General features: G+C 38.3%; 1 protein-coding gene across 1 annotated transcript in view; it reads right to left on the bottom strand.

Annotated features, from left to right (window-relative positions):
- ADGB (androglobin) overlaps positions 1 to 15674 on the bottom strand; it is a 174749-nt gene that overhangs the window by 74238 nt on the left and 84837 nt on the right. The window contains exons 14-19 of the mRNA XM_087425200.1: positions 11814 to 11847; positions 10636 to 10819; positions 9796 to 9859; positions 5970 to 6072; positions 3917 to 4058; positions 2439 to 2553 (exon numbers count right to left, since the gene is read on the bottom strand). Of these exons, the coding sequence (XP_087281326.1) occupies positions 2439 to 2553; positions 3917 to 4058; positions 5970 to 6072; positions 9796 to 9859; positions 10636 to 10819; positions 11814 to 11847 (642 nt within the window). The remainder of the gene's footprint in view (positions 1 to 2438; positions 2554 to 3916; positions 4059 to 5969; positions 6073 to 9795; positions 9860 to 10635; positions 10820 to 11813; positions 11848 to 15674) is intronic.

Genomic DNA, 15674 nt, shown 5'->3' with positions numbered 1-15674 from the left:
CCAAGGCTGGCTTCTCCATTACCTCCTCCCAAACTCCCGGAAGCCTAGGGAAAGACTCTTCTCAATGGTGTTTCTCCCTGAGGTGAAACCATGACCAGAAACGTTGTCTGGTCAGTTGGCAGCGATCAAGTATGGCTCTGAGGAGCTTGAGTCTCTCTGCTCTTGGATCAGTCCACCCTCTTTTGCTTCTTCACTAGAACTGAAGAATACTGGGGCCTGGCCTCGAGCCCTAACAATGTTCATAAGATAGAGGAGTTGATAACCCCAGGGAAATATGAGTTCACAGACCAAAAAATAACTAAGCACCTAGAGAGTTAGATCACATAAAGAAAGAAACAAACTGGATAATCCCTGCTATCTAAAGCAGAATTATTATTTATCAAAAAAAAAAAAAGAGAGAAAACAAGATTTTAAAATAAGCAGGCTGAACATAATTAAGGGAGTAAGAGACATCTACTTATAAGGCAGGCTTACTGATCCTCCTTCTGTGTCCATTGAAGGGGAAAGAGAGGAGGGGTGAGAGATGGTGCAGCAAAAAGAAGAGGCAGCCATGGGGAATCCTGCCCAGTCACGGCCTCGAGAGGCAAGAATGCAGGACTGGAGCATGTCTGGGCCGTGGAAACAGAGCATGAAGGAGTTAGTCTTCAGCTATCTTGCTGTGACCATGGCCAAGAGGTTTACCGACTGGCTGAGAGGATCTCATCTCGTTAATGTGAGAACGTGCTATGTGGAGATGGGTTGAGGGAGAGGGTAAAGCTGAATTATGCAGTAGGAAGGCCCTGTGCAAATCCTTCCCCAAAATGCACCTGCCTACACCTCTAAAGAGGATGTCCTTTCCAGGACGTCTAACTCCAAGACAGGAACTCAGGGATATCTGGCCCAGTTTACCTTGTCTCTTCTTTCAGACCCTGTCAGAGCAGAGGAGCAAGAGAAACTAAGGAGAGGCCAAGAGGAGAAAGAGGAGATGAAGAAGAAGCGACGGAACCTTCCCTGGATCCTCTCCCCCTGAATCCCGGAGACACACATGCCAAATTCCTTAGGCCGAGGAAGGGGTAAATGGAGCACATGATATCAAAATTTTAAACTGTATTACAAAGGACTGTACTCAGGGCCGGCCCAGCGGCATGGCAGTTAAGTGCGCAAGCTCTGCTTTGGCAGCCCAGTGTTCGCAGGTTCAGATCCCGGGTGCGGACCTACACACTGCTCATCAAGCCACGCTGTGGCAGTGCCCCATATACAAAATAGAGGAAGACTGGCACAAATGTTAGCTCAGGGACAATATTCCTCACCAAAAAAAAAAAAGGACTGTACTGATCCTTTATACCTCCCCAAAGACCAAGAACACTGTAAGATCTACCTGAGACGTTGTCTTGACATGAGTACAGCCATGTTTGGCCGCTCCATTGACCAACAGCCACCAGCACACAAAAAAAATATAAAAGCTGCTTTCTGCGTGTTGGGAACTGGCCCTTCTCTCACGGAGGGAGTTGCAAGTTGTAACATTTCGAGGCTCTTGGAGCGTCGTAGCACGGGATGGACTGGCCATCTGTGCCGGGCTGGGACAATAACCAAAGAGAACAATGCACGTACACAACTACTGGGCTGGGACGTTAGCCAGGGGGCTCAGTGCACGTACGCCACTGATAACCATTTTGTGCATGGAAACACTAAATGCTTGCTCTGCAAACTCTATAATTGCTTACTCTGAAAATTACTGATGGTATAAAAACTGCTGGAAACTGAGCCCTAGTGAGAGTTCCACCTGTGGAAGGGACACCTTGCCCAGGACGTGTGATTCCAGGTGCCCAGCCGCGTTGATTGACAGGGCTCTCCCGGCAGTGGGGCGTGGATGTTGTGAGTAATTGATTTGATGTGAAGTAATTGATTTGATATGAAGTAATTGATTTGATGTGTTCTCTTTTCGGTCAACCTGGTGTTTCTCTTTCTGGTTGATTTGTGTCATTTCTCTTCAGCCGATGTGGGTGTTTTCCCTTTCCAGTCGGGCTGATGTTTTTTCCCTCTTAATATTTGACCTATTTGGATCTGTTTGCAGACTGTCACCTTAACTATCCTCTATATAATAAAATATACCTTCAGTCCATTTGTTTGGAGTGGAAAGTGTCTTTTACGTCTCCGATCGAATCCCCGAACCTCTCATAACAGACGTTAACAGATGTGAAAGGGGATTCAACAGAACAGATGTGAAGGCAATTGTCAGAGAAAAACTAAATTATTTTATTTGTATCTCTATGGAGTTTAGATTGTTTATTGTACATGTCATATTTGGGAATTTCTTGCAGAATATACTTAATAGTTTTAAAAGGTAAAAAATGGGTAAGTTGAATAAAAAACAGGAATGTGGTTTAGTTCAAATTCTTTGAAAATAAAGCACACAAAAAAAATCACTAAAATTGATTTTTAGTTGCTAAAATATTTACCGGCTCAAAGGAAGGTAGCACAGCATCTTCATCTCCCATGACGAAAGTCACCATGCTGCAGATGTTTATGGAATGCCCAAAAGGAGAATATGCAGTGAACAGCACCATGTGTCTCCTAAAGAGAATGGATGATATATGAGGACAAAGTATTTCCTTTGTTGTGGTCCTTCCTTCTGTTAGTTTCTTGATGACACTTTGTGCTCAAAGTCAAACGTTACTAAGAGTTGAATTCTTTAACACAGATATGATCAAGACCCTTGGATTTTCACTCTCAAAGAACCCTCAGAGATCATGGCATCTCTATTTCACTAATTATGTCAGACAAAAGTTGTGACACTAGATGACAAACTTGCACACACTGGAGATATCTCCCATACACTGCAGTCACAAGACTCATCTTGATTTTTCCCTGACAACAGCAATAATTCACAGTGTTGTAGGGCTTTGCAGATTTTATAGTCATTTTCTCACCAATGCATAATTTAATGTGTGACAATTGTGTCTCTCCTACCAGGTGGCAGTATCATTAAGAGCAGAGACATTCACTGCCTCTCAGTTATTGAACATTTAGAGCATGTTTAAAACATACGTGTTGATAGGTTAGGTCCTGTGGGGTAAAATGATTTCTTTATTAATTCCTTGTCCTTGGTTGTCTCAATGGATGAGACACTCAGACAGAGTAATTAATGATTTCTGGGAGAATCTCTCCATGTCAGAGTTTTTAGGGCAGGTGTGAGAAATATTGAAGTTTTAAAATTTATTATTTTCTAGGAATATTGGATGCTTGCCATACATTATTTTAGCATTGGATTTTGTTGCTTAGGCTTTGCTTTTTTCTCAAGAGCCATAGCTTTTTATTCATCACATAGAATTAGCATGATTGATCTTGGGGAATCCAGCAAAAATATTTATTTCCTCTGAAATATGAGGTGATATTTTGAATTTTATTTATCAAAATCAAGAAAACTTTTTGATTATGCGTATTGTCTTTAAAATGGAAAATGTTACGTGTTTAGCCAACTTTATCTTAATTAGAAATAAAATCTACCAAAACAGACGACAGGTAAAACTATAGATTGGTAGGAGAAAATACTATGTTTCTCAATCTGTTTTTAAATAAAATCATAGTTCTTGCTAAAGAATATAGTAAGACTTACAAGAAAACGAAAAGTATTCTTAATAAATTAATTTTAGGAAATGCTGGGTTAAAGAAGTTTAAACCATATTCTTTACTAAAGAAATTACCAGACTGTTTGACAATTATGAATCTTCCAAAAGGGGATTCAATGTACAACATTTCTTTAATTTACATGTTCATGTAATTATTTTTCTCAAAAATCACAATGATAGATTTGTGCCTTATGAAATCACTTCAAGAAAAAACATCCTAGATTCTATATTGTTTAATTATTTAGTAGTCAACAGTTTACAAGTCTTCAAATAATTCTTAGTATGGGAACAATGAAGTTATTCCATACCCAACAGGCAGGCGAATGATTGCAGCCTTGGTAGCATATGTATGAATCTTCAGAACAAGATTGCGTGGCTTCAGAGATTTCCAAGAAACTGTTTCAGCTATAAGTAGTCCAGGCTCTATGGGAGGGCTGTCTTTTCTTAAAGCTTGAGAAAAAGTGAAAAATATTAAAACTTGATTGTGAGAATATAGCTGGCCTTCACTGGTATTGCTTTTTATCCAGTAACAACATTAATAATAATAATAAAATCAGGAATTAGAGATATTCTAAAAATGTTGATTACTCTGGATAAATAACTATTGGAAATAATACTCAAGTGGAACCCAGACCTTCCTCCCTTGTCTTCTTTTCCTCCTCATAATCATCCCCTTGGGTGAAGAAACCAGGAACGGGAAAGTTAGCAAGAGGAGGACAGATAGGTACATCTCAATGGAGTATGCCATCACTTTTATTATCTACAGCCATAATCACACTATTCCTCTAGTTGTGATTTTAAAGGAGGAAAAACACCACATCTAGGAAAATAAGAGAAAGTGGCAAAGTAAGGTCAAAATATCCCATTATCTAACTTTTTACATTTGATTCTTAGCTTTGACTTTGTGTGTAGAAATAGCAAATATTTAACAAAAATTTAATTTTAATATCAAGTTTTTCTCTGCAAATGAATAAAGAATATCAACTATTCTTCATTAGTAGATGAGGGCAAAATATTCTTTACCCTATTTCCACATAACACTCAAGCCGAGGCTATATGGCCACACCATAACCCGAAACACCTGTACACACAGAGAATGTCCTAGAACATGGTGTGGCTTAGGAGCTATTGGTTAGGCAGACATACTAAGCTTACACCACTAAAGTTTGGAAAGTCTATTCAACAAGTGTTAATCGCCCATCTGCTATATACTTGACACTATTCAAAACATTGGGGATATCTTGGTGAAAAATCATATGCCTTGCTCTCAAAGTTGGCAAGACATTCAATGTGAAGCATTCAGCAAATATTTATTGAACCTCTTCAGTGCCAGGTACTGTTAATTTGAGTTAGAGAAAAATGCTTTAACAACACAGGCCAAAGAATTAAGGAATGATGTTTTGTGCGTGTGTGTGCAAAGGGCTGGCCTTAGAGAGGAGCAGAGACAGTCCATCCATTAGAACAGGAGAGAAGGCTAACAAGAGCTTAGGAGAGTTCATTATGGGAAGATGAGGCAGGTCACTTCTGCTGCCTTCTATCTCTTCTGTGAAACAGCAGCAAGATCATCAGCTGAATATGAGTGAGGATGAGAGTGGGTATTAGAGATTGAGAGAGAGAGAGAGAGAGAGAGAGAGTGATTTGAAAATTTGAAATAGTCATGCTTGAGAATGAGACTGGGAAAAATGAATGCACTAGGGAAATGTTGGCAGTGCTTAGAGGCGTTTTTGAGATCTGTTGTCCTCAATTTAAACTAAGGCTAGCTGGTATGATTTCTTTTTTTTCTCTCTAGTCACATTCAGTTGCTCTGATGCAACCACAGCTTAGGTTCAGTTGTTGGGTTTAACCAACATTAGGATTTTGCCAAGAAAGTAAGATAAGAGGGTAAACACAGCAATTGTGTTGAGGGTATATGTGAGGATACAACCACAATGGTGGACCATGGAGACTATGTTGGGAAGGAGAGAAATAAGGACGTGAGGAGAGAGATGGACAGAGAAAAAGTGGTAGGGTCAATGGTGGTCCAGTGGAGTCAAAGAATTGTGGGAGTGGGAGATGTATAGAGAGTCAACTGGAAAGTCGGGGGTGGTGGTCAGAGAGCTTGAAACTGAGAGGATGTAGTTACTGGTATGATAAATTCTAACGTATAATCATGAAAGTAGGGGGCCAAGGTGGGAGGCGGGAAAGGATCTTTGGAATTGGAGGAGGAAGACGATCTCAGGAGGTGGTGTAAGTGTGACTCTCTTAGAGAGTCTGGAGAGGGAATAAGTTCCTTCATCCAGAGCCTAAAAATCTTCCTATGCATTTCCCCTGGACTGAAGGTGAGCTAGGCTTTAAGATTATACTTTTCTAGAGCCCTCTTACCTCCAGATTCTCCCCAGTGGACCAATGCAGAAAAGCAAACCAGTAGTTCAATAGGTTTTAGACTATCCACAAATAGATAGTAGGACACTCGTTCCCCTGTGAACTGCAAGAAATCAGAACAATCATTGTACTTAATATTAGTCTGTTAATGCTGTATTTCCCACTTATAATAATAATACAATACCTAAAATTTATAGAGAACTTATTGTGTTCTAGACACCACAGTAAGTGCTTTACAGGTTTAATGATATGAAGAAAATCATACCTGGCAAATGTCGGCAATAGTCTATGGAAGCTGGGTCTGCAGGGCCTGTGTGAAACTGGCTGCCGTATTAGAGAGAGTCAAGCTCTTCTCCATGACTAAACAAAAGGGATATGCTTGTTCCAGAAGTGACAAATAGAGGACGAGACTGGGCTCAGGGCTGAGCAGTGCTCAGAGAACGGGTCCCTGATAAGTAGGCAGCCCACAGAGTAACTTTGGCAGAGCATGGAAATGTCTAAAGGGGATGCTTTACGGTATTTTGCAGAGTGGTATGTGACAAAAACCTTCTATTCCTTCTTTCTACAAGATCTTCAGAAATATACCCATTGCATGTTAATGCACCAAACTGGATTTTTATTTTGGAGATGCAAGAAAGTACTGAGTAAAACCAGAACTTCCCTTAAAGGAAAGCCACATAGGGTTATGTGAACACGATCACAATTCATCCTATATGGGTACTATTATATCCGTAATTATGGGGGAAGATACTGAAACACAGAGAGGGTAAGTGATTTGCCAAAGGTCACAGAGTTTGCAAGTAGCAAAGCTGAGACTCCAAAGTAGGTCTAACTATTTACCTGACCCCAAGCCTGGTTTCCTCAACTATTGTGCTATTTTGCCTCTCATATTCTCAGTACTTCAAAGGAATTTTGACTGTGGTATATGGTAAATGAGTTACATGAATTTAATTGTTGTTATACTTTAAAAGCTTTTCACATTATTTTACAACAATATTAAAATAACCAGTTAAAATGAGAAAAATCTCTAGGAATACTGTGAAAAAGGAAACACTTTTATTCAATGAAGCACGACAAGATTGCTAGAAATGCTGGATACAATGTAACGATGTTATATACCATTGCTTCCCCCAATATTTTCCTATAGTTAGCATGTGACATTTTACTTCATGTGTTTCCTTTTATCTGCAATATGTTGGTGACAGAGACGGTTATTTCAAATATTCACTATCTCAAACTATGCGGGACCCCTGAATTTGCCAGCCCAGCGTGCGTGTTTGAGGAGGAGTTTCAGCAGAGCTCACACGCTGTCATTTTTCAGAGTTTGAGAATTTGGGGGTTGAGTGGCCCCAGAGACCACATGGAGGGACTCTGCCCTGGTGCCACCCACCAGGCACTTTTGAGAGCCCCCTGCCCCGGCCCTACGCTGAGCACCAACGGATCAGCTAAGGAATGCGCAGAGGATAGGCCGCAGGCTCCATGCCCTCAACTCAGCTTGCGGCTCCTCTGGCCACTCAAATCAAGAATGTCTGGCCTCAGACCACAGTCCTTCCTTTCAGGTCATACTAAAGGCTATTAAGCTTGGGTCTCAACAATCTGTAAGAAAAAGTTATCATTTTCTCACACCACTGATGTTAAAAAAATGTCAGGGGAGAGGGCCAGCCCGGTGGCATAGCAGTTAAGTTGATGCGCTCTGCTTCGGCGGCCAGGGGTTCGCAGGTTCGGATCCCGGGCACGGACCTATGCACCACTTATCAAGCCATGCTGTGGCGGCGTCCCACATATAAAGTAGAGGAGGATGGGCATGCATGTTAGCCCAGGGCCAATCTTCCTCAGGCAATGGATGTTAGCTTAGGGCTAATCTTCCTCACTCACACACACACACACACGCACACACACACACAATTTCAGGGGAAAAGAAGGGACTCATAGGGATGTCATCATTTTATTTTGCCAAGGTGGGACTTTAAAAGGAAAAAAAAGCCTCTATTTACCATTACTTTTTAAAAATAAGATCAGAATAAGGAACACTTGGCCATTTTGCAAACATCTACACATATATATCAGGACAGTGATGTATAACAAAAACTCATATGCAAACTGCCTTTAGTAACAATGACAGCCAACATTTATTTTCACTCACTAATTAATAGGCATTCTTCTAAGCGTTTGGCATACATTATCTCACTTATTTTTCAACTCTATGATATATGTCTTTTATTACTGCCATTTTATAGATAAGAAACTGAGGCAAAGAGAACTTAAACAAAGTGCCCAAAGTCCCACCCCAAGTGGAGCCTGGATTCAAAACCAGGCAGTCTAGCCCCAGAGCCACTCATCTGCTTCTTCCTCAGGCATCCCAAGTGACAAAGGCACAGGCGCCAAGTCAGACAACCAGTTCTCATGATGTTTGTGTCACTTCCTAGTTTTGTGATCCTATCCAATTCACTCAACCTTGATCTGCCTCAGTTTCCTTACCTGAAAAATGATGAGAATAATAATCCTTTCATAGGGTTTGCTATGAGGAGTTAATGTAACAGAGAACCTAGTTCAGGGCCGGCAACAGAGTAGGAACCTATAAATGACTGTCATTTTATTATTGCCAACAGCTTGAATATGTAAACACGCCTAGATTAACTGTACACTACACATTATTCTCATACCATGCTCTGCGGTCAGTCGTTTGAAATTAACAGTTTTGTTATCTTCATAAGTCCAAACATTCCTCTGGGTGCTTTTAAGACAGACTTCAGGACTAGGTCGACCATTTCTTTCCACTACCCGCCCAGTCACTACAAGAGACCTGATTCTTACTTTCAGGTCAGGTAGCCAGCTACAGAACACAGGTTGCTCAAAAAGCTTTCTCTGCCTGCATTTTCTTCTAGGACAAGTGCCATGGGAAAAGTCATCTCCAAGACTCCTTACTTCCCCCAGCTCTGCACACTGCTCACGGAGATACGGGATTTTCATGGGGGGCTTGTACGGCCCCATACAGGCAACATGCAAGTTTCGGTACATTTTAGATTCCCAGGATACGTTTTATGTTTTCCCCCAAATTCCACTCAATGTGAGATTTGTTAATTCATTCATTCATCAATTTTTTTATTGAGTTCTTGCTTCATGTCATGACCAGTATTGCAATTAAACACAAGGACAGTGTCCTTCTTCTAAAGATGCTGACACCAAGGAGTGGGGAAGTGGAGGGGCACGGAGAAGTAATCAGACAGTTAGGATGGAGGGAGGTAAGTGTCTGGGGGCGATAAATAATACTTGGTACATAGATACTTGACTCAGACTCTTTGGCCAGGGAAGCAGGTCTCACAGAGTCAAGGACCTCCATGCTCTTCTGGAGGATTCTAGGCGTTAGCCAGATGGATGCAATAAGGATGAAGGGGAACAAACTCTGGGCAGAGGGAAGAATGTGGGCAAAAATAACAGACATGGTAGTGAAAATGTGCTTATGTTTTAGGAATTGCACACAATTCCGTGAACACTAATTGAAATCAAACATAATAAATTTATTGTGCTTCCCCTTCATTACTTCATAAATCAAAATTGTCTGAATGTGAATTTATATAGTAATGCAGCTCAGGATTGAACTACTATGATGTAACCAGATGGATCCCACTTAAGGATATGAGGTAGCGAAGTTTTGCTTACTGTCTGGGGAAGAGATTAGTAGAAGACCCTAAGAATTAATTTTTAAAATATAATTTTGTTACAAGTTTAGAAAGGCTTGACAAATTTGAAGGCGTTTTTCACTAGCAAGATTCTATCAAAAATTTAGGTATAAGAAGGGAAAGAGAAGAGATTATAATATATTTACCTTGAATTCTGATTTTTGAAAGTTAAAGCAATATGAACTTGGCTTGTGGAAAATATATATATTCCTGAAAAACATTTATAACAGGTTATTGTCATTATACACAACAGACTAGTACGACATGTTAAGTTTCTTAAAATCAAATAATGATAGGTAGAACAAGGTAAAGACACATGAAAGTTAAAAAATAGTAGCAATTCAGAGAGAAAAAAGTGGTTGCCAGGGCTGGGGGGTGAGGAAAATAGGGAGAGCTTGGTAAAGGGTACAAACTCTCAGTTATAAGAGGAATAAGGTCTGAGGATCTAATGTATAACATGGTACACTGTATCATATAATTGAAATTTTCCAAGAGAGTAGAACTTAAATGTTCTCAACAACAACAACAAAAAAAGGTAAATATGTGAGTTGATGAATGTGTTAATTAACTCACTGGGAGGAATCTTTCACAATGTATACATGTATCAATTCATCACCATGCACACTCTAAATATCTTACAATTTTATTTATCAATTATACCTCAACAAAGCTGGGAAAAAAATAACAACAACTGTATTGACTTAGTTGCCCTAAAGGGACAAAAATGATCTCTCTCAGTGAATAAAGTGTCCTCATCTTCATCATTAAATAAGTCTTTGAGGATAAGCTGAAAAGGGACTTAGCGTGGTTAGGCTATTAATGTTCTCTATGTGGACAATCGACTCACCCATTTTTTCTTCTAACATTTTCGTTTGATACTATATCAACACTAGACTAATATTGGCTTAACTCTTTTAAATGATAGATAAAAATTAATAGCTTATATATCCACTATATTAAATACACACAAAAAAAATTATACTTACTCAAAGCATACAGAAAAGTCTTCAAAATCTAACCATATTTCTTTAGAAATACCAGTATTTATTGCTGTAAGTTCCTCCTGCGATTTTTCCTGTGTTTCTGTCGTCTGGCTGACCAAATCTCTTTCCAAACTAATTCTCTCAGCTTGATGGGCTGCATCATTCAATCCAAGGTCTGTTAGCTCATCTGTGCATAGCAGAAGATAAACATGTCAAATACACCTATGTGGTTAAATATGAAGTTATTAAGAAAGGGAAATTTATAGATGGAAGTTCGCATATCAAAATTTATTTTGAGAAAACATTTACTGATACAGTCATTTACGTGCAGCCCTCAAATTTGTGGAGGTCCATACAGAGACACATTTTCATACTCTTGGGAGAATTGAATCACAATTTATACGTACAGTAGAGTATTCAGAAATTTTGAAATCATTTTCATAAATTTGTGCACACATTCTTTATAGATTATAGTTATAACAGAAATTAGCTAGCTTATGTACTTAAAATCTGCTATAGACAGACATATTCATATAAGGGACGGCTCAGACAATAGAAGAAGACAGAAAAACTTGAAAGATTTATTGCAACAAATGTATTTCTATAAGATCTATTGCAATAAATGCATTTATTCATTATTGCAAAGATCTACTGCATTTATTGATTACTGCGAAAAATAGCACATTTATTCAATTATTTCAAAGATCTATTGCAATAAATGCATTTATTATTTCAATTAAGCCACTTAATTGCTCCCTATAGTCAGTGATTCTGTGATCTTATTTTATGTTTATCAAGTAATGCATAAAATTCTTATAGACTTCTTGAACCAGAATTTTATATAGACACATGCCACATACTTTTTTGAATTTGAGGCTTGGCTAAGTCCCTATTTAGGAACTGAGGAATTTGTAATGGTTCATAACGTGCATGCATCAAAACACATGGACTTTACTCATGGGCCCTTAATCAAATCGTCTTTTATTTGGACTTTAAGCTTGAATTTAACAAGTGAGATTATCTGATTTTTTTAGTCCAGAGCAGACTAGACTCAACACATCAGAGGAGGCTGGAGAGAGGCAGAGAGCCAGGAGAAGGGAGAGCTAAAAGCTATCAAGAAGCAGAGACTGCTTTGTGCTTTGATGTCTGTGAAAAAAATCATGAGAAGTTTATTAATTTACCTTTTCCAGGTATAACTTGTGAAGCAACATTACCCTGTGAATTGAAAGGAACACATTAAGAAACCACTTATAAATTCAACAAAATATTATAGCTGTCTAAAGCATCAAACTTTTTAAAAGAGGAAATAGTCTTTAAATATTCAAGAAATAGATTTCTGCAAATACTTACTAAAAAATACAGTAAAACAGAGAATTTACTTTTAACCTTAAAATTCAAAAGATGTGAATTTAATTAAATTGGCTGAGGGTTTAAGTTTATTGACATTTAAACAAAGAATATGTGAATTTATCATATGATTGAATCTTATAATAAAGTTAAATTAAAACAGTATCTCTAAGTAGATATGGTACTTGGTATGAGGCACTTGTCATTAATACGGATTGAGTATAATGAGATTATAATTGGCAATTAATGTATAGAACCTAGAAAGGCTGGTTTCAGATTATAAAAATTGTTCCTCAAAATTTTAACACGGAAATTAAGTTGAATTCACATGTACAGCTCTGTTTTCTCTGGAATACAATTAAAATAAGGTTAAAAGATAAAATGGTATAACCTCATATAGACCGATAATGGGTGATGTCAACAATATTTTGGATGATGTAAAGTGGATGAAGGAGATAACAGAGTAGAGATAAGTGAATACTAAGGGCTAGTGAGAAGCAAGCCCATCCGTGTCTTAGGACCCCAGAAGCAATTAGCAGGCATCTGAGACGGAGAGAATGAGATATGGGCTGAAAATACAAGATTGGGATGAATGTCTATATAAGGAACAGACAAATCCCCTCTTCTTCTCCCTAATCCCTTCTGGCTTAGTATGTAGCCCTCTTCTGTCTAAACAGGCCACTAGAAGTTGCTTCAAGTCCAGAAATTAAATGAGAAATCTCCGGATCTGAGTTCACAGATACCATGGGAAGCAGGAGAGGCTACTCTACAGAGAGCAGAGGAATTAAGTGAAAGACCATAGGCTGAACCTTGGAACTCCCAGCTCCTCTGTGCTGCTTGGCCTCAGTAACACTGATGGATAAGTGCACACCAACCCCTGTGACCCCATTCAAGCCCAGCAGGGAGATTAGAGGACCCTTAACTGGAGAAATTGATCAGAGCCAGAGAAAAAGCCCAGGGAATCTGACATTTGGAGCTAATCATACCCCAAAATGAAGTTCATTCATCCCCAGTTACCTAAATTAAAGTTTCCAGTTGACAAACTGTATCCATGCTATAAAGCTGCTTCCATTAGCAGCTCTTTACTGTCGTAAATTCCTTAAACACATATGTACAACAAAGTATCACCAGACAATTGAGGAAAGACTCTTACATGAAAGAAAGAAAATAATGGATGTGGGTGGGGAAATTCCCAGAAAACAAAAACAATAATATAGACAGCAATTTTTAAAATTAGCAATATCAGAAAGATAAAAGGATATCCATCTATCAAATAAGATATTCTACAAAAATATAATCAAGAACAAGAGAAAGCTCTTTAAAAGTAGGAAAAAAGTGAAATAAATTCAACAGAAAGTTTGGACAGTAAGTTATATAAAAGACAAAGAGACTAAAACTAGAAAATTTTTAGAAGAAAATAATAGATGAAAATCCTCATGGAATTGGATTCGGCAATGATTTCTTGGATATGAGACCAAAAGCACAGACAACAAAAGTAAAAATAGATTAATTAGAATACACAAAAATTAAAAATTTCTGTGCATCAAAGAACATAATCAAGAGTGAAAATGTAACCTACAGAATGGGAAAAATATTTGCAAATCATTCATCTGATACAGGATTAACATAGAGAATATACAAAGAACTTCTACAAAGAGCAACAACAACAACAAAACTTGATTAAAAAATAGGCAAAAGACTTGAATAGACATTTATCCAAAGAAGACATAGAAATGGTCAACAAGCACATGAAAAGATGTTCAACATCACTAATCATTAGGGAAGTGCAGATCCAAGCTACAATGAGACATCACCTCACACCCATTAGGATGGTTATTATTAAAAAACAACAACAGGAAATAAGTGTTAGTGAGGATGTGAAGAAATTGGAACCCTTGTGCACTCTTGGTGGGAATATAAAATGGTACAGTCGCTATGGAAAACAGTGTGGCAATTCCTGGGAAAAAAAATAGAATTACCATATTGATCCAACAATTCCACATGTGGGTATATACCCAAAAGAAATGACAGCAGCATCTCCTAGAGATATTTGTACACCCATCTTCATAGCAGGATTATTCGCCAAGTGATCATTGATGGATGAATGGATAAACCAAATACGGTATTTACATACAATGGAATATTATTCAGCCTTAAAAAGGAAAGAAATTCTGACACCTGCTACAACATGGATGAACTGGGAAGACACTGTAGTAAGTGAAATAAGCCAGTCACAAAAATACAAATACTGTACGAGTCCACTTACCCAAGGTACCTAGGGTAGTCAAATTCACAGAGACAAAAAGCAGAATGGTAGTTTTAAGGGGCTCACAAGAGGGGGAATGAGGAATTGTTGTTTAATGGGTATAGAGTTTTAGTTTTGTAAGACGAAATGAGTTCTGGGGACCGCCTGTACAGTTATGTGAATGTACTTAATATTATTGTACTGAGAAGAGGAAATTCTCGAGGAATAGTATAAGAAAATCCTCCAGAACTGAAAAACACGAGTTTCCAGGTACGCCTTGGGAGTACCCAGACACTTACATAAAAAGACTCATACCAAGGCCAATCATTGTGAAATTCCATTATTCCAAGAATGAAAAGAAAGTCATAAAACTTTCCGAGAGGACAGAGAGTCACATACAAACGATCAAGAATCGCAATGTCATCTCTATTCTCAAGAGCAGTGCTTTGCTATACACACACATGGTAGAATGATTAACAGGATCAAGGTAATTAATACACCCATCACCTCACATGACTAACACAGTTAACTCTTCTTTTTGTGTGTGTGTGGTGATGTTCAATAAAGTTGAATAAAAAAAAGAAAGAAAGGACAATGCTTGAAGGTAGAAGACAAGGGATCAAGAAAGAGCTTCAAAAATTCTGAAAGAAATGACTTCGAAACTGGAATCCTATATTCCACCAAAACATAAATCAGGCGGGAAGGTGGAAGAGAGACATCGGCAGGCATACAAGTTCTCACAATTTTCACTTCTCCTACATCTTTTCTCAGGAAGTATTGGAAGGTGTGCTCCAGCAAAATTAGGGTATATACTCAGAGGAGAACATAGTGAGGAAATCAGTCAGAGGAGAGAGGTGCAAGTTTCCATCAGCGTAAACTAGAGCAAGAGGGCAAAGGGTTCAAGAGGTGATGTCTCCAGGAACACAATGGGCATTTATAGAATATCTCATGTGTTTGACTGTGTGACAAATGGTGTTTAGAGGGATTTTCTTTTTTTTTCTTTTTTTAAGGTTTGGGAAGGCCTACTAATGTGTCATAGAAAAGCAATCTAATGAAAAAAATGCAGTAATTAGCTTGTACAAAAAGTTGTATAAGAAAAGACATGTCATCGTGTTTGCCTCAGCGGTAATAATCATTACATAGCTAGGTGCACATGTACACAGAGTCATGCAAGAATAGTCGTGGTACCATTGCTCGTGGTCGTGAGAAACAAGAAGCAATGAATATAGTCATTAACATCATGAAAGATGAAACAAAATGGTAGGCTAGTTATACAAGAAATAACTTCCAGCAGTGAAATGAACGAGCTGTGACATGCAACAAGGGAGACGAATCTCATCAACGATGTTAAGTGAAAGAAGTCCCAGAAGAATTAACACAAAAACCCATTTAAATAAAATTATATAACAATTAAACTAACCTATATATATTTTAATGAATATATACATAA

The sequence above is a fragment of the Ceratotherium simum genome, chromosome 38 (assembly GCF_057802395.1).
Source record: "Ceratotherium simum simum isolate JZ-2026a chromosome 38, ASM5780239v1, whole genome shotgun sequence".
NCBI classification, from domain to species: domain Eukaryota; kingdom Metazoa; phylum Chordata; class Mammalia; order Perissodactyla; family Rhinocerotidae; genus Ceratotherium; species Ceratotherium simum.
The sequence above is the reverse complement of the archived record's forward strand: the minus strand, read 5'-3'. Positions and strand labels throughout refer to the sequence as shown.